This window comes from Orussus abietinus, unplaced genomic scaffold (genome assembly GCF_000612105.2).
Source record: "Orussus abietinus isolate OABI.00-Male unplaced genomic scaffold, Oabi_2.0 scaffold255, whole genome shotgun sequence".
NCBI classification, from domain to species: Eukaryota; Metazoa; Arthropoda; class Insecta; order Hymenoptera; family Orussidae; genus Orussus; species Orussus abietinus.
In genome coordinates, this window is record NW_019394420.1 from 108,618 (window position 1) to 134,607 (window position 25,990).

Sequence of the window (25,990 nt, forward strand, 5' to 3'; positions counted from 1 at the left end):
AATCTTTTCCAGAAACAAAAAGTATCCCCGGGTCTCTTTTTACACGGTAGGCGCGATATTATTTACCTACCTAATTATAATCAAAATAAATATAATGGAGTAAAAATATAAATTAACGGTAATAACAAGCAATGGCCCTGCAACCCTGTAAAATGTGTAAAACGTGTGAAAAACGTGAAAATGTGTAAACCGTGTTAAAGCAAACCCCTGAGACCGTGAATCGCGTAAAGATTGAGTACCGCGTAAAAGGAGATCCAGGAGGAGATACTTGAACCTCCGCGACAATATCCCACCTGTTGCTATATCGACGCAGCGTTAGCGTCGCATCGAGTCACTCGTTGTATCTATTTTCGCGGCAAATTGTGCTAAAACGCCGTGGCTCTTAGAACCGCTCCACAAAGGCGTCCCCCGAGAGCGACAACACGAGGAGACGCGACTCATTGCGCAACAAAGTGTGCGCAATTAACTCGCATCCACCCGCGAATTGTCTCGTGCGAATCGATGCTTACCGATGCGCTGAAGGAGATTTGCGACATCGCGGAGGATCGGCATGGCCACCTAAATATCCTCCGCGTCGAGTCGAATCGTCGATGCGTGATTCACGAGACAAGGTACAAGAAGAGACAATTCGGAGCGCCCGCGATGGCGCATCTGTCGCGACGAAGAACGCGCGAGTACTGATCGGCGCGGATGTAAAGTGCACCGAGAAGTTGACACTCCTCCGCTACTGCGTCAGGATGTTTAGAACCGATTATCGCCTCGTCGATAACCGAACGACCTACACCCTGCGTCTGCCGAGATCTTGCACGCCGCCGCGACGCCACGTGACCGAAGCAATCAATTAGCGTTGCCTGGCACGCTTAACCCTTTAAGCGCTAAGCTCATTTGGCATATGGGCGAATTTCGTCAGGGCGGGCAAGCGATATCGGACCGAACGTTGGATGCACTTATGCGTCAAGCTCTCAGAGGCTTAAGGGGACGTGAAAGTGGCATCCGAGGGGTCGGTGAAACTTTAATCCAATGCCATGTATCGAATAGATTTTTTAACGACATAATAAGAATAGATTGGAACCACTCAACTATTGGAACGCGCACGACAGTGTATTCGGAAGTTTTAGAAATCGCGACGAGAGAGTCCCACGGAGTATTTGTGTCCCTTTTGTTTCAGTTACCGGGTGCGAGGAAAAGGATACAAATACCCCCGTAACCCTGTCTCTCGTTCCTGAGATCAACGGCTCGTAAGCGTTCCGGTATGAATATAGTTCAGTGATCGGGACCTACTCCGATAAGTGGAAACGTCGTTATTGACATGCTTACGTTAACGACGTAGATAAGTCGGTGTTTTGTTCGTTTAAGGCGGTATAACGTTAAAAATGATTTCAGACTAAACATCTTCGGTGCTCCGTGATTTGCAGAGGATGCTATTTCTCGTATATCAGATGCCGATAAAACGAGGACATCGTACTTATTTCCAATGGCGGTGGTGGCTCGTATGCAATATCAGTGTTCCGGGAATTCGCGAAAATTTGTAAAGGTTCAAAACCTTATTCTTTGCCACGACGTAACAAATGTCCAGGAACAAATGGAACAACGTAATAATTATCGCGGATATAAACAATTCATATTAAATAGGTTATCAAAATTAAAACAAAACACCCTTTAGCTCGGAGGATTATAGTTATGTACGAGTTCCTTATCAAGGCAACATGGTTCATTCTTGCCCAGACCGTTTATGGAAATAAATCGGTTAAGGACATGTGAATATACGAGACGGCTATTATCTCTTCAATATGTATCCTAGATTTACCACAATCTCTCATGTTCTTACTGTACAATATAAATGACAAGGTATTTTTGCTTTCAAATCCCAACGATTTAAATACTTTAAGAAAACGTGAAAATTCGCCCATGTACGCGATATTTTGAGTCATCCCATAACTAATGCTGGTTTTTTTTATTTTAACCAATATGAAAAAATCTCATTACTTATGAGGTGAATTAATATACGTAGACTAAGACCCTCTTTCGTGAAAATAAAAACTCGTATAGTTGCAACTTTTACGGAGTTCAAGTGGAACAAAATATTTGAAATTGTTGGGAATGGTTTTCCAGGTATGCAATGATACGTTTGTTGTTTCAGGAACTGTGGCGCCATCCCGCAACCAGGGAGCCAACTAACCGCAGCTCCCAGAGTTCCGAGCCTTAAACTACCCCATTAAACTTCTCTATATTCATCGGACTTCGTGACCGCAACCGATCGTATTTGTTGGTTAGTGGTGTGAGAAAGAGCAGGGCATAGAAGTTTACTACGATATCGACGCCGTACAGTGGCGCCGTATCGACGCGCCATTTGGAACTACCTTTCAACTGCACCGATCACTCGCGGCGAAGAAGAACGGGGTGAAGTGTATTTCTCGATCAAAGGAACTCGGCAATTTCGTGAACACTGCCGTCGTATTTTCCTTTCAAATAAATTTAATAAACCAACTTCTAAAATAGTTAAAATGTCTACCTGCTGACCATTCGCACTAAAATTTTCGGTGAAAATAATCAGGAAATCCCAGTTTCTGATCCAACCGACAGTTAAAAAAAAACTCATTGAACGTGAATGTACGCCGTTAAAAAGATATTGTAATTTTATAACATTTTATTTCCTATAAATATTCTGTGAACTCGCGTTACAAATTTAGTACACAAATGTACTCACTATTCGATGCGATTTCACAAAATTACAATGCGATATAAGATGACACATTTATTTAGGAATTTAAATATGTACGAAGTCACGTTTAAGACGCCAGATTTATTATTTTGCTATAACCTGATGCACCGAAAGCGTATAAATTTGTTTAGCACGATACGCTGGATGTACACGTCGCCCCCCTGTTCGAAGCGCAGAAGAATGTGAAAGGAGAACGGAATGCAGAGAAGTAAACTCTCAAAGCAGTCCGCGAGTTCGCACCTGTGGTACATTTCGGTAAGAAGTACGGTAAACGAGAAGAGAGAACATTAAGAGGGTTTTCAAACGTCGGAAAATCTCGCAAGACCGAACACAAAGTGGACGCTTTTGGTGATACTTTGAGAGCATTTACATCTTTGTGGGATGAAGCTCGACTAACAATAAGTCCGCGTTTCTCACGGTCGTGTCCCTTCCGTGCATTCCGTTTCTCCCTGCTTACTCGTTTCGAGTTCGTTTCTAGAAGGCTCTTACGGAGGGAAACGAGCAGAGAAGTGCACTTCGGTAGCCCACATGAGAGTGCTCCCATAAATCTTCCCTAGGAAAACGATTCGTTAGAGGGTCGTTCTAGAGGCGGCAGAAAAGATTTACAAAAGTAAATTCCACGGTATTCTTATCTTGCGTATTGGTAAAGTGCATTTCAAATCTTTTCACGAATCAACTCCAGCCAATGTACTTTTTCATTCTTCATGGACTTTCGCCTCCGGATAAATACGTACATACGTATAACACGGTATGTAAAAGCTAAGAGCCGGTTACGCCAACTGTAATTAACATGAAACTTCTAAACTACGATTAGTTAAACTCGGATTAGTGAAATTCGTATCGCACCGACCTAAATTAGGGTAGCCGAAAATTAAACTCCGCTGTCAAATAACCACCCAAAATCAGATGATTAACTTTAATCACGCGTTAAGTAATCCTTTTCTGTCTTACTTAACCCTTCTAGTGCCGACCGAAATCGTTGGCACTTGTCCCAAGACAATATATCTTTGTTTAGCGCTAAAGGGGTTAATGATTAGCCAACGCGTGATTGGAGTTGATTGACCTATTTTAGGTCATTATCTAACAGTGGATTTTAGTTAGTAATCCTCTGTTAGTCTAATTCTTGTCGATGTAACACGAATTTCAGTAATCCGAGATTAACTAATCATAGTTAAGAAATTTTACGCTAATCACGACTCTTAGGGCCCGTTCCACCAATCGTGATTAGGGTACTGTTCAATACAATATTTGTTGCTGTAACAGAAATTGAGTTAACCTATGCGTAAATTTTAATAATGGATTAACCAATTTGAATTGACGATATGAACCGAGATTGTTCGCATTAGATAATATTATTTTCTTAAAATGGTGAACTGGATTTAAAAAGGGACTTTGGAAAAGTCTATAAGATCACCCTCGGGTACAGGCAAATAACTTTAGGACATACTTCCTACAAAAATATAACTACATGTTTTTCATCTATCTACCTTATCAAGGAAAAGGCGCAATATCCGTAAAGTGAGAGATAAGTATCCCGTTAGGATGAGATAAGTCCAACATGTATACTAAAATAGATGGTTGAACAGGATGCTGATTTTACTTCCCAAACCGAATACGTGGTTCTAAAACCTTTTCTTATATATTTTTAACAATGGAGTAGAATTATTGCGCGACGAAAGATATATTCGGTAATAGAAAAATACCAAGTCCCGATTACGTAAATAAAGACTGGAAAAATAATGATTTATGTATAAGTGTGATGATTTGAATTGAACAAATTTCCTAATAAATGGAATCACATCTGTATTAACGTTGTTTACATATTATTCGGACACCATAGTCCGCTTTCTGTAATCAGCACTTCAAATAACTGCGCATTCGAAATATCGGTATTCCTGATAATCAATAATTGAACGATCACCATTTCAATAATTTGCTTCATACAATTTATTCACGATGCGTCGTGTAAATCTGGTAATCTTATTGGAATAGAAGGCGGCGACGTTATCTAATTTTGCATATTAATAAGTACGCATTGACCGTTTGGAAGGCTCACGCCTACTGATATCGAGGTACTTATTTCGCTGCCTACACCTAGTCGATAACAAGCTTATAAATGTATATGTTACGGTCAGACCTTGAATAAAATGAATTAATAATCATCAATGTCGTCCACGAAACTACGTCTTAGGACAAAAAGTATTTTTCGTAGGAATCAAAAGTCTACAATCCAAGTCACATATAGTTCTTTTCGTCATAATTCAGTATTTATATATTATCATTTTTACAACAATTTATGTCATCGTTAACATTTTTTTTCTTTTCTTCTTTTATTTCGACGTCGACTCCTATGGTCATTAGCCGTTTTTTGCCCTTTTTGTCTTTATTTCTGTCTTTTTCTCTTTTAACTAGATAAATAGTATTTTCTTTTTAATATACTTCTAAATGTTCTATTATCCCTATCGCTTTACAGTATTGCTTATATAGTTTATTTAGTTACTCACTCCGTTTGTACACTTTATCACGATTAAAAGGCAGTAAATGACCGTGAATATTTTTTAGGAACGTTTTTATTCCCTTCCGTAATCAGCTGTAAAAATTAAAAAATTTGATAACAATTACAATGCAGAATAATGAAACGAAAATATCATACATGCGCATGTTTGCACTTCAAGATTAGGAGGCCATAGACGGCATTTATAGTTTATGCAGGAACTCATTTTCATTTTACGATAATATTCAAGCAAATGACAATGTTGAGTCAGTTAACGATAACAAACGTTTTATCGGTATATCTGCTATTATCGCTTCTTGATTAATTGCACACAACCCACAACCGTGATAATGAAGTTGGCATTAGTTTTCGCGAGCCACGAGCACTAACAATTCGATTGCTTACTGGCTGGAATAAATGTATAGTGATGGACATACGGCCCTAATAAAAGCAAGTCTTTTAATTGGGCTTCCTGTCTGAAGTTGCTTACGAACCCGAGGAATGTAGAATTGATTAACCACGTCATTGCCGTTGGGTACATTGAAACAATGAAGAACTGTTCCGAGGCAGGAACACCAAAGGGGCCTCTTGGAATTACTTTATTTTAATTACCATCTAACTAAGCGCCCACCGTGAGGACTATATTTAACCTTCGTGAAGCCTTTATTAATCGGTGCAATTTCTAATTTTTATTTCTTACTCTACGTGGTTTTAATTTTAATCTTTAATAGTTAGGGTCATAATTTATTTTTATCTTTCATTTTACACAGCTCGAAACGTCACATGAAAAGTGATTTAAAAAGTTGCCGAATATTCCAATAAATGACCAACAGTTGTCTTGCGTATAAACGATAAATTTAACAAACTAATAAGAACCTATTTCATGAAATGTACTCATAACAAAAGTCTCTACATAGGTTGAAGTTATTATAATTAAACGCGGTGCACTGCAAATGTTTTCTTGCATAATACCGTCGAAAATATGCTTCCCTAGACTTCGCAGCAACAAGACTGGAATTCTATGAAGAACTTTATAAGGTTCTTCCAATTTTAAAAAAGCAATTCCGATAATCGTAACCCGATACCTTCGTAGTTTAATCCGCGGACAATTAATCCTTAAATCTAATTGAATACGATATCAGTGCCGAGGCAATGCGATCGATACGCGTTAGTGCATTGAACTTGTACGAGCTTCTCCCTTTCAATTTCTCCTCCAAGTACAGCTATACAACTACATTCCATACATAAGAAACCTCATAACTGCGGACCAGAAAAGAATGAAGGCGGTATTCTCCTTGCTTAGCATATCAGCGATTGAGCTCTAATTAATAAATTGATAAAAATAACACAGACCTTCACTAAACAGCTTCACCGATTCACTTATTCGAGGGCATAATAGCCGCATATCGGTTAAAAATCTAAATCAATATGATTTGATGTACGTTGTAACATATAGTACCCTTAATAAGAACTCAGTACTCTAGAGGTAACCAACGGTAAGTTCATTTTTAAAAACTTCCAAAGAGTTTATACCGCGAGGCAAACTCAAAACCAGACGACAAAATATAATAATAACTCCATATTGACAATATATGAAGCAGATTTTGAATGTAGAAAATATTTAATTACACATTTCAGGATTTTTATACTCTTATTTTGATATTCCGCGCTTGACGGTAAGAATGAATAGTTGACATTAAAAATGATTTCCGTTGAGTCATTATAAAAAGAACATGATTTCCCTAGCGGGTAGCGTCGGTATATCGAGCTCTGGGTCGTCGCTCGACTTGCTTCTCGTATTCGACCTCTCATCTTGCACTTACACTCATTAGGAGTAATACAAGTGTCCCGTCATGCTGCTCGAGCGAAGTATGACTCTGCTACTCGTCTTGGCTTCTAAGCACCGCTTCGCTTCCTACGAAGCTTTTTCTTCCCCCTCTCTTCGGTAACGGTAGCACTCCGTTACCTTGCCATTTCTTTTCCTGACAACCGGGTGAAAATTAACTATCCCGGGTGGAATCCCGGATGATTAATGATTTACGGAAAAAGTTGAAACGCAAAACGAAGCACTTTGCGCGGATTGGCTTCCACGGTTCGACGATAACAGAGGTCCTCTTCCCACTTCGGCTCTTTCTTCTAATTACCACTTCAGTCCCGGTAAAAATATATTTTTAACCCCACGTATAAATTAAGTACCGTAAAAGGTCATTTAAAAAAGCGCGCCAGAGAGAAGGTAATTCTTGAAACTAGGGGCTAACGCTAATTACAGAGACTATTCTTAACGGATAAAGTTAATTGTAAGAAAGTGAACGTGTCAATACTTATAAGATGCCGATAAGAACATTCACCATTTAAGGTGTTGCGAAAGGGGCCTCTACTAAGGGGTCTCATTTACGAAATTTTTCTTCGAGCCAGGTGTATCGAAATATTTAAAATTTTATCTCGTGAACATGGAGACCCTAAGTTAGGCCCTGATACTCATAAAATTTCATTTTTTAAATCTTCTTTGTAAGCAATTTTTTATTTTGCGTAAAAATGGAATTCCATTCGCACGATTATATGCTACAAAGTTCAGCAATAAATATAAACAATTACCGGATATCCCAAACTCGAAGTCGAAGATTAACGACTCCAAAGTTAAAATGTAAACTTCGGAACAAGTCATATCAGTTTCGAGATAAAAATTATCGAAATGATGCAAAGGTCTTATTCCTATATTATGGAAAATACGATTTAACGAAGACTCCAATCTTATCGTACGACTTTTAAACAATGTAACGCGTAATCTCACAATTCAAGTTACATAACATTCCATATTGTGAAATATACAATAAATAAATAATAACATCCTTGTAAACCCAAAATTCATCGATGCTTTCTACTGATTCTTAAAAAAAAAATAAACTGTGAGAATAATCTACTCTTCCTGCAGGGTATAGTTGAATTAAATCTTAACAGGATCGCAAACTACACGACCATTACATCCTATTCGTTAATGATACTGCTTTACTTTCCGTGAAAGCCTGGGAACTTCGAAAGAAGAGACTGCTGAAATCTTAAAAGAATCATTCGAGACGGTTACGCGTCATCCCAATAAACACAAAGTAGTGCAATACATTTTTAAAAATAGTGTTAAAATATGGATTATCAATCGTACAAAGTGTATTAAGAAAACATGCTTTGCTCGTTCCAATGATGGCCCTTCCACATCAAATTCTACATCGACGTTACATCTATTTAATCATCGTGTAACATGAACGTCGTTTAGACACTTATCGTTAAACATTTATAAGCAAGAACGTAATCAACGAGTGTACGAAATACGTGGAATAACTTAAATTCGCAAACAGATATTACAAGCCGAAGGTAGAAACATCTTTCATTCGGAAGGTAAAAATATTATATTAAAATAGATGTTTCTTTTTTACAAGGAAAAAAGGCATCGAAAAACGAACGCGCAAAACAACATATATTATAAATATGCATTTAACGTAGAAAACAAAAAACTTGCCTGGATACAATTTTAATTTTTAGACCTATCCTATATTTCTACTACGTGTACGTGTATAAAACGTGCATTTCATTATTTTGTGTTATTGGACAAGCGAATTTCTTCGTCGACTTTGCCTCAAATAAAAACAGAATAAAAATCGCATAATAATTAACTAATTAAAAAATGAATTGACATTATTTTAAAGTCAGTGGGATACAGGTGACAGATAAAGTGTCCATAAAACCAGCACTATATCGATGAGGGAAACTGAGAGTGATATTTCCATCGAACGTCACGAGTCATCGAATACCTCGATTGACTTTCACGGTCTGCAAAGTGTACTTATAACATTTCAATGTCGCAAGGTGATCGACCGTAATTCGCGAATGCGGCCGAACGAGTTTTAAAACCAGCAAAGATACGTAATTATTGAAGAAATACTGTTAACAAAAATGCAAAGAACAGCGTCGACTTGTTCGCCATAAAATACCTGGCTAATCGTGAAAAATAGGGTGCACCTGTAACATAACGTGTAGCGTGCAATTGTAACATACCTATTTACATGGAAACACATACGGAAAATTTGTATAGACAAATTCACAAAAAATGGACAAAGTACTGCCACTCACGTTTCACCGAAGACAAAAATTGATCAAAATCCTAAAAAATGGTTTTATGTTCCACGAAATTAAACCAAAGAATCATAGACACTAAATAATTAAAAAATGTACACCAACGTCTTCGAGTTTCTCGAAGACTGTGAACGCTACAACAAACTGGATCATCCAAAGTAATTGGAATTTGGTTTTTCCTATTTTTTCGTCGTTAATAATCTGAAAGTTGATACGTCAAAGAAACAAAGAAGAAGAATTGGAGAAACCTGTCCTTAATCGATCCTTTTTGATAGATCGATTTAACCTAGGCTAGTTTCATATTTTGTACTTTCAACTGAATTTACAAAACGCGGATTAATTTATAATCTTAGAACGAAGATGATTTTATATCCCTGATAAATTTAAATACCTCCACATCTAAATTAGCAGTTTTCTATATTTTAAACATCATGCAGTTCCCTTTAATCGATTTCATGAAAATGTCTCGTGTCGTATGTATTTAGTTCACTTGCTTTGTTTATTAGAATCCGTTTAAACGACGAGTATAGTTCTAATCACTTGTTACTCTATCTCCGTAGCCTCTTCGGACTACAATCAAGACCGTTATTGGCTAACCTACAAACGTATACGTGAATGCTCCTTTCACTAGTTAGTAAAAATGTTGATTTTATGTGAATTTCGCAAGCAGAAAGGCAGCAGTTAATTGCATAAGTCTAATTGCGATGTCTCTCGACGTTCCGAATGTTTGGACGGTAATGACTACTAGAACTTCGCGATGCATAAATAAGTAAATCAAGATAACTAGAACCATTTATTATAATCAATTGATAGCTTCGATTAAATGGCACTTCAATTACTTTCTGTTACCCTTCGTTACAAATTCCATATCGGTAATTTTCAAATATAATGACAAACGTAACCGGTCGTTCTTTGGATCTCTGATAAAATGCACTCATTGCAATTGCTGTATCTTCAACACTATCAAAAATAACGGCAATGTTCACACAACATCTTTTCTTTTGTAAGAATGTAAACCGTCACCTTCAAAAATATTTCCTTCTCTTCCTGTCTCGCCCTATAAATCTCAACCGATATCCAACTCTTAAAACAACAGAGTATCGCATCCATTATTAGACAATATATTAATTACAAAAGCAATTCCATCCTCCAAAATTATTCGATACATGAATACATTTATTAATGTAAAAGTACCAATTCTGTACGAAATTCGTAGGTCCGATTATCAAATAATTGACTACAATATTTCCTCCGTAGAAAATGCCAGTGCATCAAAAACTGTTCCGGCTTTGCAGGTACTGCAAGCGAAATCATCTTTTCCGTTGGTGGAATTGGACGGAACGATCTTGACTGGTGTTCATCTCGCCTGAACGAACAACTTCTCAAACTGGTCCAGCGAGCACTCTTAAAGGAGTGGAAAGAATGCGAATTCCTGCCCGAAGAGTTATCTCGTAATAAGCATAATTACACTTCCCTTTCTCCTGCAACTGAAACCATTCCGCTGTTTAGCGCTTTAACACCTTGTCTTCCAGTTCCAATGAGTTCCACCTTTGACGTGGCTTTCCAAGCGTCACGTCTTGGATGGAATTGTGCAAACACGTTAATAAATCTCCGACTAAAGTCGTAACCAAAAAAACCGTCTCGTTATCCACTATCCGTTCACTATCAATCGGGCACTTTCAAGAGGACTTTTACGGCAACATATAGCGATATACTACAAGCTGCCAATATTTTCTTGTATCCCTCGTCAACCCTTTTCGACGCACAAATGGGACCCGTTCATTGTCATAATAAGAATTCAACGAGTGCACAAAATGATACACGCAGAAAAATGATCGGTTCGCATCACAAACGTCTTTGGGTACTAATTTTTTTGTTAATTATAACAAATATTGCGGTAGGTCACCTCAAATGTGAAAATAATCCGATAGATTTAACCAAGATATTTGGTTTATTGACCGAAACATTTTCTAAAATTAAGAAAACGACTCAACCGATACATTTTCACCGAATCGAGTAAACGAGTTTGGTCGAGTAAAAAATTTAGTTCTCTCAAACGAAACGTTTTCTGAAATCAACCAAATGCAGTCAATCAAATGATTTTAAAAAATAAACCGGACAGATCAATTCTAGATTACTTCATACCTTTTAGAGATATATTCCGTTTTTTCTTTCGAAGCCGGTTCATTCCGATTATTCTTTGAGAATCGATATACATAAAGCCCGGTTACTCGCGCAGTCCGCCTATCATCTTTCTACTTTGTGGCGAACCGATCGATCGGAGCGCAGGATGCAATTATTACCGACTGCGACTGTTTACGATAAAAAGAGAAAAACACGCGCGATCGAAGAGCACGCGAGCCCTCGAGTCCTTCGACTATTTATACTTGAAACGTGATATAGTCGAAGTACGTAATAGTACCATCGGCAACATATCCAAAGGGAACCATAACGTGGCGCCGAAGGTTAACTGCTTTTCGCTCCTTTCTTCGAGCACCTTTTGTCTTTGTCGAGGCTTTGCAACCGGTAGAACCACAGACTAAATACTTCGACTTTTAGGTCGAGATCTCGTTACCTTAACAAACCTACGCGGGTGTTACGAGCGGCGTTCGTACATGCGTAAATAAGTCATTATGCCCGAGAAAGGGATCCATCGCGCATGACCGACGTTTTTATCGTCCAATCAGAAAAATAAATCAATCCGACGTAACTATACCGAATAAACTAACACAGTGGTTTCCAATCAAGGCTGCGCATAAATTGTTGCACGTATACGAAGCGCTTGTGCAAGTTGGCATGGAAAAAACAGGGAAGAAAGGGAAATATTCCGTGACTTCAAAAAGATTAAAAACCATTGAATTAACCCGAAGAATACAAGATTTACATCACTTGGAATTATTTCATGGATTACTGTAAATTCGCACATTCGTTCGAGCATTATACGAATGACAATGAAGTTCCATTCTCCGGGAAAAAGGTGCCAGAAAATATCGATCGAAACATCGAATAAATCGGATAAATCAAATTCTTCGCGTTGATAATACAAATGCTGTAGAGTGTACGGACACGTAGCTACGTTGAGATGAATTTTTCATTTTTCTTTGCACGCAAGAGGACCTCGAGAACCTTATACGGTCTAAAGTATTCACGAAGATATCCGCGAAAACGTAAAATCCACAGGATGTGGGAAAGAAGTGGACCAATTAAAGACAATTTGTAAGGAAACGGAGCCCCATGCATTTGTATGAAGCAAAGTGCAGTCTACGCGTGATTGACTTCTTGCATATATCGCATTTTACATTCTTACGCACTCTGGCGTGCAATTTCTTTAAGCCCGGCGGAGAACCAGTAAACTGGCTTATTCTTTTGGAGCGACGAGTTTCTCCAGGGAGAGCCGCGGTTCGATCGCCTCTCCCTTGAGCTCGGAATCGCGTAAAAGGCGTATCGATCCTCTGCACAAATCCAGGAAAGACGAAAGCGTATGCACAATTTCGAGCCGAGGGAAAGCCAATCTTCCCTGGGAGTGCAGGTTAAAAACCTTGGTGGTCGATCACGTAAACGGACGAAATTCCGATTGCCCCCTACTACCATCGGATCGAAGTCAACATTATTTTATTCCACTTAGCTCGGTACTACGTATGCAATAAATCAGAAAACTTGGAACCATTTTAAAGAAGCATGTCAAATTTGGAAAGAGAGAAAGAGAGGGAGAGAAATTTACGGCACATGGTTAGTACAAGTGCATACATTTTGAAACGTGGACATTTCAGTTTTCGAAACATATTTGCATTCAAAATTCTGCAGACCAAAACGTTACGTTAAATAAGCCTTTTCTTTAAGACCTACCAAAACAAATGAATAAACATGTAGAAAATCGAAATAAAAAGGTTGAGAAAGAGAAAATGGAGATTAAGCCCGTCTCTACTTCTTGTTTTCCCTAAAGCGGAATAAATTTATTTATCTAGAAAGGGGAACGCGTAAAAGGTATATATTGGTGTAGGATGAAAATTGAAGAAAACGAAGGGATGTGCGCAATTTCAAGCCGAGCGAAAGCAATATCTACACTCGGTATGCAGGTTAAGGACCTTGGTTATCGATCCCATAAACTAACGAAATTCCTATTACCTTCTCGTTCCCATTTTCTCTTATCCAACAAGTTTGGACGCTCGGGGTTATTTAAAAGGCACGTCGATTCATCGTAAAAGTCGAATAAAATCAAAATCGTTGACCTAATTCCGAATCGAAGGAACGTAATGTCCTCACATGGGACCACGCCAGGTATCATCCCTCGTAAATTAACCAAATTGTTTCCTATCAACTTCTTTTCACTTCCCGTTATCAACTTGTTTCCACTTCCCGTTATCTAAACGAAGAATAAATTCCATTACTTCCTATTATTATCGATCTTATTTTTCCAGCTTTTACTTTTTAGATTCCTATAATTAGTACTTATTCCTTCGTATTATTATGCCAGCAGAGGAAGCCTTCCACTTGCTTCGTTCGTGGTCTCGGAAACACGTAAAAGGTATATCGATCCACCGTAAAATCCACGTAAAAGTGGAGGAGCCTACCGAGCTGCAACTAAAGTCAATACCTTTCCTCGAAATAAAGGTTTTTCACCCCAGTTATCGACCCCGTGGAAGGGCGAAACTTCCAAGTAAAAGAATTCAGTCTCCCCATGGTTAGTTGCACCTAGTTTAGAGAATGGTTTTATAAATATTTTGACATTTTTATATATATACAATGGCCCTTTCATGATATCTTAAGGGGATAAGAAAATGGCATCCGAAGAGTCAATCGTTCATGAAACTTTTCTCCGAACTAGGGGTTCTTCGAAGACTTCTCCGAAGACTTAACGTCTTTTTTTTTTCAGGGGGATCGGGGACAATTGCAACAATTTTTAGTCGACATTTTTAGTGGAGTTTAGTTGATACTATCCAAAACTGTTATAAAAAAAATTATTAAAGTCAGAGCTGACATTTGTTACCTTCCCATACACATCCTAGTTACTTATATCCGATATTACAATCGTTAGTTTTATGATCTGATTTTGATATCCCGCAAATTACCCTCGTGATCGAAAATATTCCGTGATATCGAAAGATCAAGAACCACTGATTTGGTACTTTATCGCTTTAAGATCGAGTTCTTTTACAAATAGATTCCATACACTTAATAAACTCCTATGCGAAGTTATAAGTACAAGCACGGATGCAGAAATACGTCTATCCAGTTTTCCCTCTCGTAGTCAGTCTACGTAAGGTCTAATCCTAACTCTTCGAAGTTCCCAACTCCCTTAAACACTGAGATATCCTACTAGTTTCAAGAAACATTAGAAAGCTGTTTCTCGTCAAGCCGTTTGAAAAAGTTACCAATATCCCAATGCCGAGTACCGATTAAACCCATCAAAGCGAAAGAAACTAGCAACCGGTTTTCTTTTAAGCTTCCGAAAGCCGATCCTTCAAGATACTGTAACCCTCAAGAGTGGTTTACAACACTTCTGTTTCAATTTCACGTTCCTTCGGATTTACGAGTGATGCTTAGCCCTACTGCATCATGTCTATTTTAAACGCCGGAGTTCTCCGTTCCTCGATGTTAAATGGCGCCCGATAATAGACAACGCATTGCCTTAACTTTCATTTTCAATCATTTATGATGCGACCGGGCCATATTTTATCTAGCTCGTGCAATACGAGTCCATTATACGTTTAGTCCATTAACTGTATTGTGTGTGTATATATATATAGACCGCAAACGTTTTAGCCCTATTAAGGGCTATTACTAGCGCGTGTTTTTATTCGACGTGTTTAGTTCAAACATTTCAGAGATTTGAACCGATTTCAAGTTAATGGTTGACGGGATTCTTTCACGGTCTGTTCTTACAATTAGTCAAACGCGGAATCCAATTCAGTGACCGAAGTACCGCGCAAAGCCCATTAATAAACTGATTCCTGTCTCCATAATAAAGGTGGCGAAATTGGAATTTCGCCGACGCAATAATGAACGATGTTGGTCAAAATTTTGCCGTCTCCTCATCAGTTCTCGCGATTTTCAACGTCTTTCGTTCATGTAACCCTTTGCAACCCATTCTTTCTTTTTTTTAAGTCAAGAGAAACATCTATAACGTGAAGTTTGTAAATATTAAACTTCTGATATTAACTAATTATATAAACATTTAGAATTTATATACACTTTTAGCGATTGAAATTGTTCTAAATTTATAATTCATAAACCAGTTTCATGGTTGGAAAGAAGTAGTAGAATAATAGTTTTATAATTAACTACTTTGTCGTAGAATGGAAACCTTCGATTTTTGCTGATCCTAATCGCATGATTTCATAAAATTTAATTATGAATTACTTCTACGTTCCGCAAATTAAAATACATATTTAAATTCATAAAGACATTTAAAAGATTAACTAATAATTACGTTTCACTATCTTGGAAATATTTTTACGCACAATCGAGTTGCATTACTTAATACAAACTTAGCCAAATAAGGATAAATAACTTTGAGAGAAGAACAAGACAAATTTGAAAATAATTAACTACGTAAGATAAATTAATCGCGCAGTATCTATACCGTAGACAGTAATTATTTCATGTATGGAAGAAATATTTCCAAATAATAAACAAAACCTATTTTAATCATCCATGAAACCGGTAGCATACTAATAAATTCAAGCCAACATAGTTATGGGATATTAAACATTTCTCATAAAGCTGTAAAATATGCGTTATTCAGACGGCAATACGTTCCCTCGATACACAGCTTAAAACGCTATTACTCGTTTAATGGATGTATGATAAACGTAAAATTGTACACTAAATATTGTAGCTATTAAATGATAACGAAAGGGACCCTCGAACGATCTGCCAAGATATTCATACCCTAATATGTAAAATACATTTTAACGTCCTGCATCAATAACGTCAATTTATGTGTACCGGAATGCTAATTTACCAAAAGAAATATACGAAAACGTATAAATACGTGATAAACATATAATATTAAATCTCTACCAAAATCTGAGTTCTTCTTTGTCCTCGCATCCACAAAAATTATGAATAAAATATATATAGGCTTAATAAATATTTGGTACATTCATGTCAATGCATTATTCCTACCATAATCTTACCTGACATTTGATTAAAAGTGTATCAAATTTTGCTGTATGTTTTTAATACCTTGCCAGATAATATAGGGTGAGTTAGAAAGGAAGGAAAATATTTGAAGACAACGACATTTTGGATCATTACAAAAAAGAGTATACGAACATATCTGCTATTCTCTGTAGTGTCGAAAATGCAACTGTTTAAATTTTGCAAAAGTACATGGAATAATAATGGATCGCACTCGCATGAATTACGTTCACGGCAAGTGTAAGAAAATGCTGCGAAGAAATATTGCATCGATGTTTACGGTTCGCTTTCTGATCACTTGTTTCAATCATAACACATCAACCATTAATTGCTGTTCCATGTACTTTTATAAAATATATACACCTATAACGCTACAATGAACAAAAAATGTACTCTAAGCGAGATTAATTACTTACGCCAATCCAAATGAAACTTCTTGGCTTCAGCGAAATTAATTTTGAAAGGATCGTCACTGTTACAAGAATCAAGTGGCAATGATTTTGCAAACAGAATTTCATATATAAAATTAATCGCAAGAATTGAACATTTTTATGAAAGTTACGTTACTTTTGGATAAAATGTGTATAACTCGGACAACCTAGTATTCGTTATAAAAAAGCATTAACGAGAGATAAATATTGTTTAAAGTTGACGCAAGAATGAATTCACCGGTAACTGTCAGAGATTTGAGAAAAAACATCAAACATACATAATGCTAATAAACTCCCGTTTATTACAAAAATATTAATAATCCTTTGAAAACCTTTCACTCTCCGAAGTGAAACAACTTTTCATTCTAACACGTTTACGTACAGTCAAATGTAATGATAACGAGTCAAACGGACTTGGTGAAACTAAGCTTAAGAAAATTGAGTATAGTTTAAAATTTGTCCTAATTTCATTCAACCCACTCGTGTCTACTTTCCTTGTTCTAGTCAATAAAGTATCAATTCGGCCGAAAAATTTCTCTCTTCAGAAAAAATTTTTTTTTTAGCTTGATGTAACGAGAGTAACAGCTTCGTATAAACTTTCTTTTTTATAATGGCCGAAACTATCGCCTCCAAAAATACATTCCACTCCTTCCGACTCACCAGTATACGAACCTTGACATGTGAAAATAACTAATTCACTGCCTCGCTACTTGCTTATTAAAGCATGAAAGCATCGCATTTCACCAAATTTCACATTTCCGTCCTAAATAGTAGTGTTCTAAGAAGCTGAATCACCTAGATTCCCTGAACTGAATACAACCAAGGCGCATTAAGGACGTGAGAAACAAATAAACAAATAAGCAGTGTTATTAATGCCGCGCGTTACACACGGTGCACGCATCCGTGCCTTCTTCATTAAATAAACGTTCTTTGCTCTCTTTTGGCTAACTCGACACATCGTGTACCGTACCAAGTAACCGTTCTTGCCGACAGAAGTTATACGGACAAGAACTTCAAGTCTCGTAACTTAATCATTGTCCACATTAAGTTATTATAAATTACTATTTATTTGTATCCCAAAACGAGTTATCATATACCGTTGCCGTTATTTCTCCGCATTCGTGCCTTCCTCATTATATAATCATTGTTTTTATTTTTATTTTCTTTTGGCTAACCTTTAACATGTCCCGTAACGTGCCAAGTAACTATTCTTGGGAACGGAAATTATGCGGACAAGAACTTGAAATTTCATGACTCGATCTCATTGTCCACATTACGTTATTATAAATTACTATTTTTTGTATCCCAAAACGAGTTATCATATATTTTTTTTTCATTTATATGTACGCAGGTCTTCCGCATTGTATAATCATTCTTTACTCTCATTTGGCTAACTTTCGTTACGTCGTGTACCGTGCCAACTAACAGTTTTTACGGACAGAAATTATGCGGACATGAACTTCAATTCTCATCTCTCCTTATTCGATAATTGCCTACATCAAGCTAGAGTAAATTAATTTTCATTTGTATTTCAAAACTTGGACAAACCGAACTTTTAATCGTAAGAACTTGTACCGGAACGTGAGTCTTCGTTTCCCGGAAGTTTAATGTTAAAATGTTTGTTATTACTTAATGTTAATGTACATTAATTCTGAGAATACTTAAAAATTATCAAATATTTTTAAACTTCTGTGTAATACCTTCCAGGGCAATTTCCAAAACGTCTTTTGCGTCGAAATCTATAAATATAATTGTTCAACATTTTTTTATGATTTCAATATCAAAATATTCATCTTTGAATCCCTTTAAAATTAAATATCGAGCAGACTGCTTGTTAGCAAACTGAGATTCGATTAAATTGCATAAAAACATGAGAACAAACGATTTTTATCCCACAGGGAGAAAACGCACATTATTCGTTACTGAACGATAATAATAATATTTAAAATAGGGAACCGTGCAACTGTAGGTAACTCTTAATTAAAAATAGAGCAAAGATAAATATACAAATTTATTGCATAATTGAGTCAAGGTGGAAAATGGATGAGAACCTTCGATCACTAAATTATTGTCATTTTATTATTTCATGGAGATTTAACGGTTACGTATTCAGTCCTTTTAACTCTCTCGTTGTCTGTTACACGTAAACGGTACTGTAAGAAGTGGAATCACCCAGATTCATCGAAGCGGACCAAAACAGGGTAATCTTTAACAATTCAGCTACAGCACAAACAAACGCAGGTGGGAAGAGAATCATCCGAGATTGTCGGAACGGAGAGAAAACGATAGTGCAGCCCCTGTCGCTCGTTCCATTGGATCATTCGAAAAATTCTGTGGATTTTTGCACAAAGTTGAAGGAAGAAGAACAAGTTCAAGGAATAACAAAAGCGAGTGGACTATCGGTTTTCTCAAAGTCCGCGTACACGGACGGCCACGTGGCACCATAACCATACCCGTAGAGAAGAAACTCACGTCCGCCGACGTACCCGTTAATCCCTAATAGCTACTTACCCCAACGGCCCTAACATCGTTAATACAAACTAATTAACCCACGATTAAAATTCGAAAACCGATCGACTCTCTCCCCGTTGCCCCGCGAAATATTTATCAAAGATCAGCTAAAATCGGATACTATCCCAACACCCCACGTTTAGCTAGTCCCCTACTTCCTCATAGGTGGATAACGATTAATCGTACGTTTCTTCCGACGCTATTTCAATTAGAATATGAATGAAAATAACTCGACCGATCGATCAACGACATATCTCGTCCTCTATTAGCTCCAATCGGAGTCGGGGCAGCCAAAAGCGTCACGATTCTCGATCGGTAAATCTCAGTTAACCGACGATGCCGTGATCACGGTTCGTGCAACCGGCCCCAAGGTTTCGCCTCACCTTCCGGACAAACGGGGACGATCGGGCCGGGATAAGTGTCGAAATTTCAGGAACATAGGTGCGCCCTCGCGCTCGACAAAGGACGCGGAAGAGCGCGCGTCTGGTCCAGATAAACCAACCGACATAAACGCGGACAAAGCGTCTCGCGCCTCGCGCCCCGTTAAGCCTATCGTCGGTACCAACCTGTGAAACGAAGAGCCGGGAACGCCGTGGATGCGGGGTTTCATTTAACTTTCACGTTAGTCCGGAACGAAGGAATCCCGCTCGTGGGCTCCGGATTAGGCCACGCACCTCTCGAATCCGGGTCCTGGTCGCACCCTGGTCGGATCCGAGGTCACTCGCCGTCGCTCCGCCCACGAGGTTCAAGGTCACTCGAGGTAACCCAGCGCCGCAAGGTTGGGCCGGCCACCTCGAGTCAGGTCCGCCAGGCTGCGCTGGGCCCGGTCTCGCCCACGAGGGCCAGGGAACTCGAATCGGTCGCGCTACCCGTTGCCGCTCGCGGACGACACTGGACGACACTGAAGAGGAACGACCGCCGGACGGACTCGCGGCTTCGGTGCGTGCACATGACGGGGACGACGCAGCGGTACGGGCGCCGACCGAGAAGGAGAGAGACGGAGGCGGGGCGCCGAGACCGGCCGAGACCGGCCGAGGCCGACCGACACCGACCGAAAGAAGGACGAGACGGGCCTTACGGTCGCGGGCCTGCGCGCGAGAGGCTCGATGTCATTGGCGCCGCACCCTCGGGCGCTCCGATCTCGCTCCGCAGACCCGAAATTTTGGCCCCGTTCGCTCCTTGACCAATGACGATTGACGCGCAGTTTTTTAACCGTAATTAGTTCGCGAATCGGCGAAATTCGCGTCACCCGAAGATTAAGGTGTTACGAAGGGGCCATTCTAAAGATATCAAAATGTTCAAATATTTATATCATTCGGTGCACCGAAGAATTTGAAACTTTAACGCCTGATTATGCGGGTCCTACTTAAGGTCTTGAAACTCGCCAAATTAAAATTTTTAAAAACTCCATTGCCCGTGGTTATCGTTATGCGAGGGAAGCGCGAAAGACTTTCCGACCCGAAATTTTAGCCCTGCTTTGAACCCGAGTAACCCATGTAAGACCTTTTTTGATCTTATTTCACTTTTGTTCCGTTCCTATCCTCGTATGTCTCGATTAATACAAATTAAACCCTATTGGACCTTCCCGATTTCTCCGTCAATGTCGATTGTTTTTGAACTTAAACTTTGAGCCTCTTATGTCCTTGTTTGAAATTAAAAGTCTTGTTTTATTTTAAATCTTGAAAAGTTTCTACCCTGAAAGTGACGTATTAACGCGTTCCATGCCACGCCGTGTACCACCCGAGGTTAATGCGTATTATCGGTGGTACACGTGGCACGGAACGTCTTAAAGAGATTTAAGGAAATGAACGGGTTGCTCCGGCGATACAGTTTGCGAAACTAACGGAACCAAAGTGGTCCCAAAGTGAACAGTGGGACCCTATTATTCTACCGTACGAGCGAACTTAGTCTTAGGTCTTGAAAATCTCGAACCTCATGGGCGCCGCATTCAGGGGGCACCTGGATTCCAAACTTTCCACGTGTAGGTCACTCCTGAGCTCTAAAATTATACCTAACAATTTATTCGGAGTAAATAAATTTCTTTATGAAAAAATCGGTTATTTTATATATATATATATATATAATAATATACAAGTTCGTTATGATCACTTTTGCATCATGGTTTCCCTGGGGGCTTTTACCTTTACAACCAAGTAGTAGTGAAATATTTTATAATGTATATAATTCGTTTATTAAAATATATACTGTTTGCAGCTCGCTACAAATAACTTCAAACACTTTGGTACTTCACAGTTTTATCTTATTAATAAGTACATAATTAAAAATCCCAAAAATTCTGATTTTATTAAAAATATTTATTTACATTCCTTTATAATAAAGGTATAGCTATATTTTTACACATACAGGAACAATAACAGTTTTATGTACACGAAGCATTACATTTTACTAACTTTCACCCTGTACGTTAAATATATTATCACACGAGATTGACATCTTAAGATTGAAGTTCACGTCACTGCCATTTACATTCGCGTCTTACAATAACGTCAAAATATATTTAGAAAATAGTACTATGTACCAATAGAAAAAGTCTATCAAATGTCGTGGCTGTTTACATTACGATGTTTCGTGCAAATTTTTAAGGTCTTTTAATTTCTTATCTAATAATTCTATATCTAGGTGATGTTTACAAAGATATTGTCCCTCCAAAAACAGAACTGGTATATCGTACCGATATAGTGTTTTAAATCGTTCATTACCTGGGGCGGTAATATCAATATATTCTAACTGATATTGTCCTGCAAAGTGTCTATTTAAATCTTCCTTAAGGACGTCGCACAAGGAACATGGATTCTTCGTAAATAAGGTCAATTTAGGTGGAGTTGATACCGAGTGAGACCTATGGAATGGTACGAATCTAATCTGTACTCTTTTGTATTTTTTTTTAATTATCTAATGCGTTATTAATGGAAAGAAAATAAAAGTCGAAGTATTAACGTCATAATAGATATCAAGATTTATTAAATGTTCTATGTATAAATCACTAAATATAAACCATTAAAAAAATATGTGTATATAAAATTGTAAAAAATAACAGCATAAAAAGGTTTGATATCTCTGTTTAGTCAAGAATATTCATTTTCCTTATAACAAAGTACTCGGTTCATTTCCTCTATTACCAGTACACTTGATAAACATTCCGGTCTTCCTATTCAATAAGCTTCATCAAAAAGTAACAAGTAAAAGATTTTCCTCTTTAAAATGAACTTACAGTTTCTCAATAAGAATTGAAGAAGCTCCACCTCCACCGTTACAAATGGAAGCGACTCCTTTTTGACCAGCCTTTAGGGAATGCGTTAAATGAACAATAATTCGAGCCCCAGACATTCTAGAAAATAAGTGAAATTCTTATTAGAGAAACATAGGGGAATATAATGGACAGATATTCACAGTACAGATTGCTGTCACATTCCAAAGAATTCAAAAGTCTTTGTGGAAGCCCAGAACGATTAAGACATTTGATGCTTATTATTAAAATTTAAAATTATTTAAATAAAAAAACCGGGTTGCACCCATTTTCCCTACCCAATTGGATGTCCAAGTGACACCGCTCCACCGTGGATATTCACTTTAGATGGATCTATATCAAGTAGCTTTTGATTTGCGACAACCACCACACTAAATGCTTCATTAATTTCCCACTGTGCTATGTCACTTTTATTTACTCCCGCGTTTTGAAGTAACTGTGTAAAACAGAATAGTAACGAGTTTCAGAAATATGCAACTATATAGATGTTGAATATTATAAGACAAAAGAAGTGTTAACTGCATTTTAAAAGAAGACTTACAGAGGGAATTGCTAATGCAGGAGCAACGGGAAAATCAATAGGATCTGTAGCAGCATCTTGGAAAGCAACAATTCTTGCTAACGGTTTCAAGTTCAATTTTTGTGCCACTTCAGTGGTAGTTAAGATCAAAGCAGCAGCTCCGTCATTTAAGGTGGACGCGTTTCCAGCAGTTACTGTGCCATTCTCTTTCTGTAACAATTGCAGAACTATTTTTAGTTACCAAAGAGTGATCATTGCCTACATTTACAAAGGTCATGCATTGGGGTAAAGTACTTGCAAATTAATAACTTATTTATTTTTATTTCACAACTACTTTACCATAGCAGTCACAGTAAATGCGGTCAACAAATTCATTATGTATAATAAAACACACTGAAGAATTCGGTCTAACCTGGAACACAGTACTGAGTTTTCCGAACTTATCGAAATCAACTTTCTTATACTCTTCATCTTCTGCAAATATTACGTCAGGTTTACCCTTCTTTTGTGGTACATTGACAGAAACCAATTCGTCCTTAAATGCTTTAATTTCATAAGCTGTTGCACTGCGCTTGTAACTGTTAATAGCATATTCATCTTGCTGCTGACGAGTAATTTGCAGCTTTTTTGCTGTATTTTCTGCACAATTGCCCATGTGAATTTTGTTGTAAACATCGGTAAGCCCATCAAATACAATCCCATCCTAATATAGAAGACAAAACGTCTAATATCACTGTGTATATTAAATATTAAATGAATGATTATAGTTCATAAAAAAATTATTATTTTAATATAAATTGTTCCTTGAAAAACCTTATTAATTATATGCATACATAATTACATCAGTTTGGATGAAATTAGATATTTTTGTTTGAAGATGATCACTAAACACTTGAACGTGTGAGTCACTTTTACAATAAATAGAAATATTCACATCATGTCGGTATTTACAGATTATCTAACCTCTATTTTTGTACCTCCATAGGGGATTTGACCTCGCTTTAGATAAAATGGAACATTGGACATTGATTCCATTCCACCAGCGAGTACAATATCTTGATGTCCCGTTTGCAATGTTTGTGCTGCGAGCATAACACTTTTCATGCCACTCGCACATACTTTATTCACTGTAGTACAAATTGTTGACTTTGGAAGACCTAAAAAGTAGTTACGTTAAATTCTTATGCTTGGAATAAGTGTTTAACTTAATAATGGTAATTATTATTTTTGATCAATTGTATCATCATTGGTAATAACTTATAATAATATGGGTCATAACTTATAATTTATCAATTCATGTAACCAACCTGCAAATATTGTAGACTGTCTTGCTGGTGCCTGACCGAGAAATGCTTGGCAGACATTACCCATATAAACTTCTGTTACCTGATCCTTGGCGATTCCAGCTCGCTCAATTGCAGCCTTGAATTTATAATATTTTCCAATATTATTTAATTCACATATAAAATAACCTCCATAGAACGTATGTTAATACTAATTAATAAATTCTTATGATGTTTACATAAAAGGATTAATATTTATCATTGAAAATCAATGTACCATTCACATATATATGTACTCATATATAGGGTATTGCAAGAAAAAGAAAGAATTTGATCCGTCACTTTGCAACACTATTCTTATATTGAATATCATTTATATATTTATCCATAGAGAGAGATCTTAGTACATATATAATAATATTTGCAACCACATACTAAACTAAGTCAAGGTATTCCATTTGGAAAGTTATATAATCGATATAACAGTAAAAAATATTCCAATCTCACTTGTATTGCAACCGCTCCAAGTTTAGTTGCAGATAATGATGATAACGAGCCAAGAAACGATCCAATAGGTGTTCTTGCAGCGCTAACAATGACAACATCATTGAGCTTTGCTTTCGAGCTGTATAGCCGGGAGGGAATGGAATTAACCTGGAGAAATTAAAAGAAAAATTACATTTTTTAATAGACATATTATTTTCAGTTCCTGTATAAAATTGATTACAATTATGTACAATAATATACTGTTTAAAAACAATCCCTACACTTTAGCATAACGCATAAATCAGGCATAATTAAAATCTATTAATGAAACTCCACATTCTAATCATCCACCAAAACCTAGTTATAAGACCAGACTGGTAATTAAAATTATAGTTTAATTAAATAAAATAATAACTTAAGTACCTTTAAAGAGGAAAGCATATTGAATGAATACAAAGTTTCAAATGCAAAACAAATTTTAAAAAGACCTCAAATGCCTAAGTTTTTAAAATTAAAATTTTGTTATTCAATATCTTATCACGAGGCCACTGCCATTCATTACCACTTAGCGATACTAACCACTGTTTCGCCCAGTCGCCACTAGTCGCCATAATTTATACGCATGGTCTTAAGGCCGTTTCATATGGTGCTTGTTTTCTTGCAGGATTGCTTGCTTGGAGCCGTACAGGCAACTTTGCAAAGAGCCGTGCTTAAAAATGACGTCACTACCAAAGCTCCTATACTACAGAGGATTGCTCGATCTCTAAACTCGCCATAAAGTCAAAGCAAAAGAGTTTACCCCTTCCACTGCTATGCGAGGTCTAGATATTTTTGGTCTAAGACAGAGATGAGTTGGGAGATTGCTCACGGGCAGGGTCGCGCGATCGCAACGTGTACTGCCCTCTGATTTCGTACGTTAGCTTTCACCGTTTTTTGCCCCCAAGGGCGGCGTAACGAATTTCTGGTAGGGGCCCGCGCAATCGCGATGGCTGTGCCATCTACCAGTT

General features: G+C 37.5%; 2 protein-coding genes across 8 annotated transcripts in view; both read right to left on the bottom strand.

The window, feature by feature from the left end:
• The window catches only part of LOC105700187, a 103,934-nt gene extending 83,538 nt beyond the window's left edge, over positions 1-20,396 (bottom strand). For 2 of the 4 annotated variants that reach the window (XM_023432251.1, XM_023432250.1), the window contains exon 1: positions 510-644. In XM_023432251.1, the coding sequence (XP_023288019.1) occupies positions 510-552 (43 nt within the window). In that variant the 5' untranslated portion in view covers positions 553-644. Of the gene's footprint in view, positions 1-509; positions 645-19,992 lie in introns of those variants that run through there. The other 2 variants (XM_023432252.1, XM_023432253.1) reach the window with 2 other exon arrangements.
• A 1,384-nt stretch (positions 20,397-21,780) lies between these two features.
• On the bottom strand, positions 21,781-25,559 carry LOC105702841 (acetyl-CoA acetyltransferase, mitochondrial). 4 transcript variants are annotated; one of them, XM_012430731.2, is made up of 9 exons: positions 25,407-25,559; positions 25,005-25,151; positions 24,522-24,636; positions 24,178-24,371; positions 23,627-23,917; positions 23,236-23,424; positions 22,973-23,130; positions 22,659-22,775; positions 21,781-22,286 (listed from the first exon to the last, which is right to left on the bottom strand). In XM_012430731.2, exons 1-9 carry the CDS (start codon positions 25,422-25,424, stop codon positions 22,004-22,006), a joined length of 1,512 nt encoding a protein of 503 aa, XP_012286154.1. In that variant the 5' UTR covers positions 25,425-25,559; the 3' UTR covers positions 21,781-22,003. The 4 variants fall into 4 exon arrangements, with proteins under 4 accessions (XP_012286154.1, XP_012286158.1, XP_012286156.1 ...); XM_012430735.1 differs by lacking the exon at positions 22,973-23,130 and having other exon boundaries at positions 22,168-22,286; XM_012430733.1 differs by lacking the exon at positions 21,781-22,286 and having other exon boundaries at positions 22,380-22,775.
• Between the last annotated feature and the right edge of the window lie 431 nt (positions 25,560-25,990).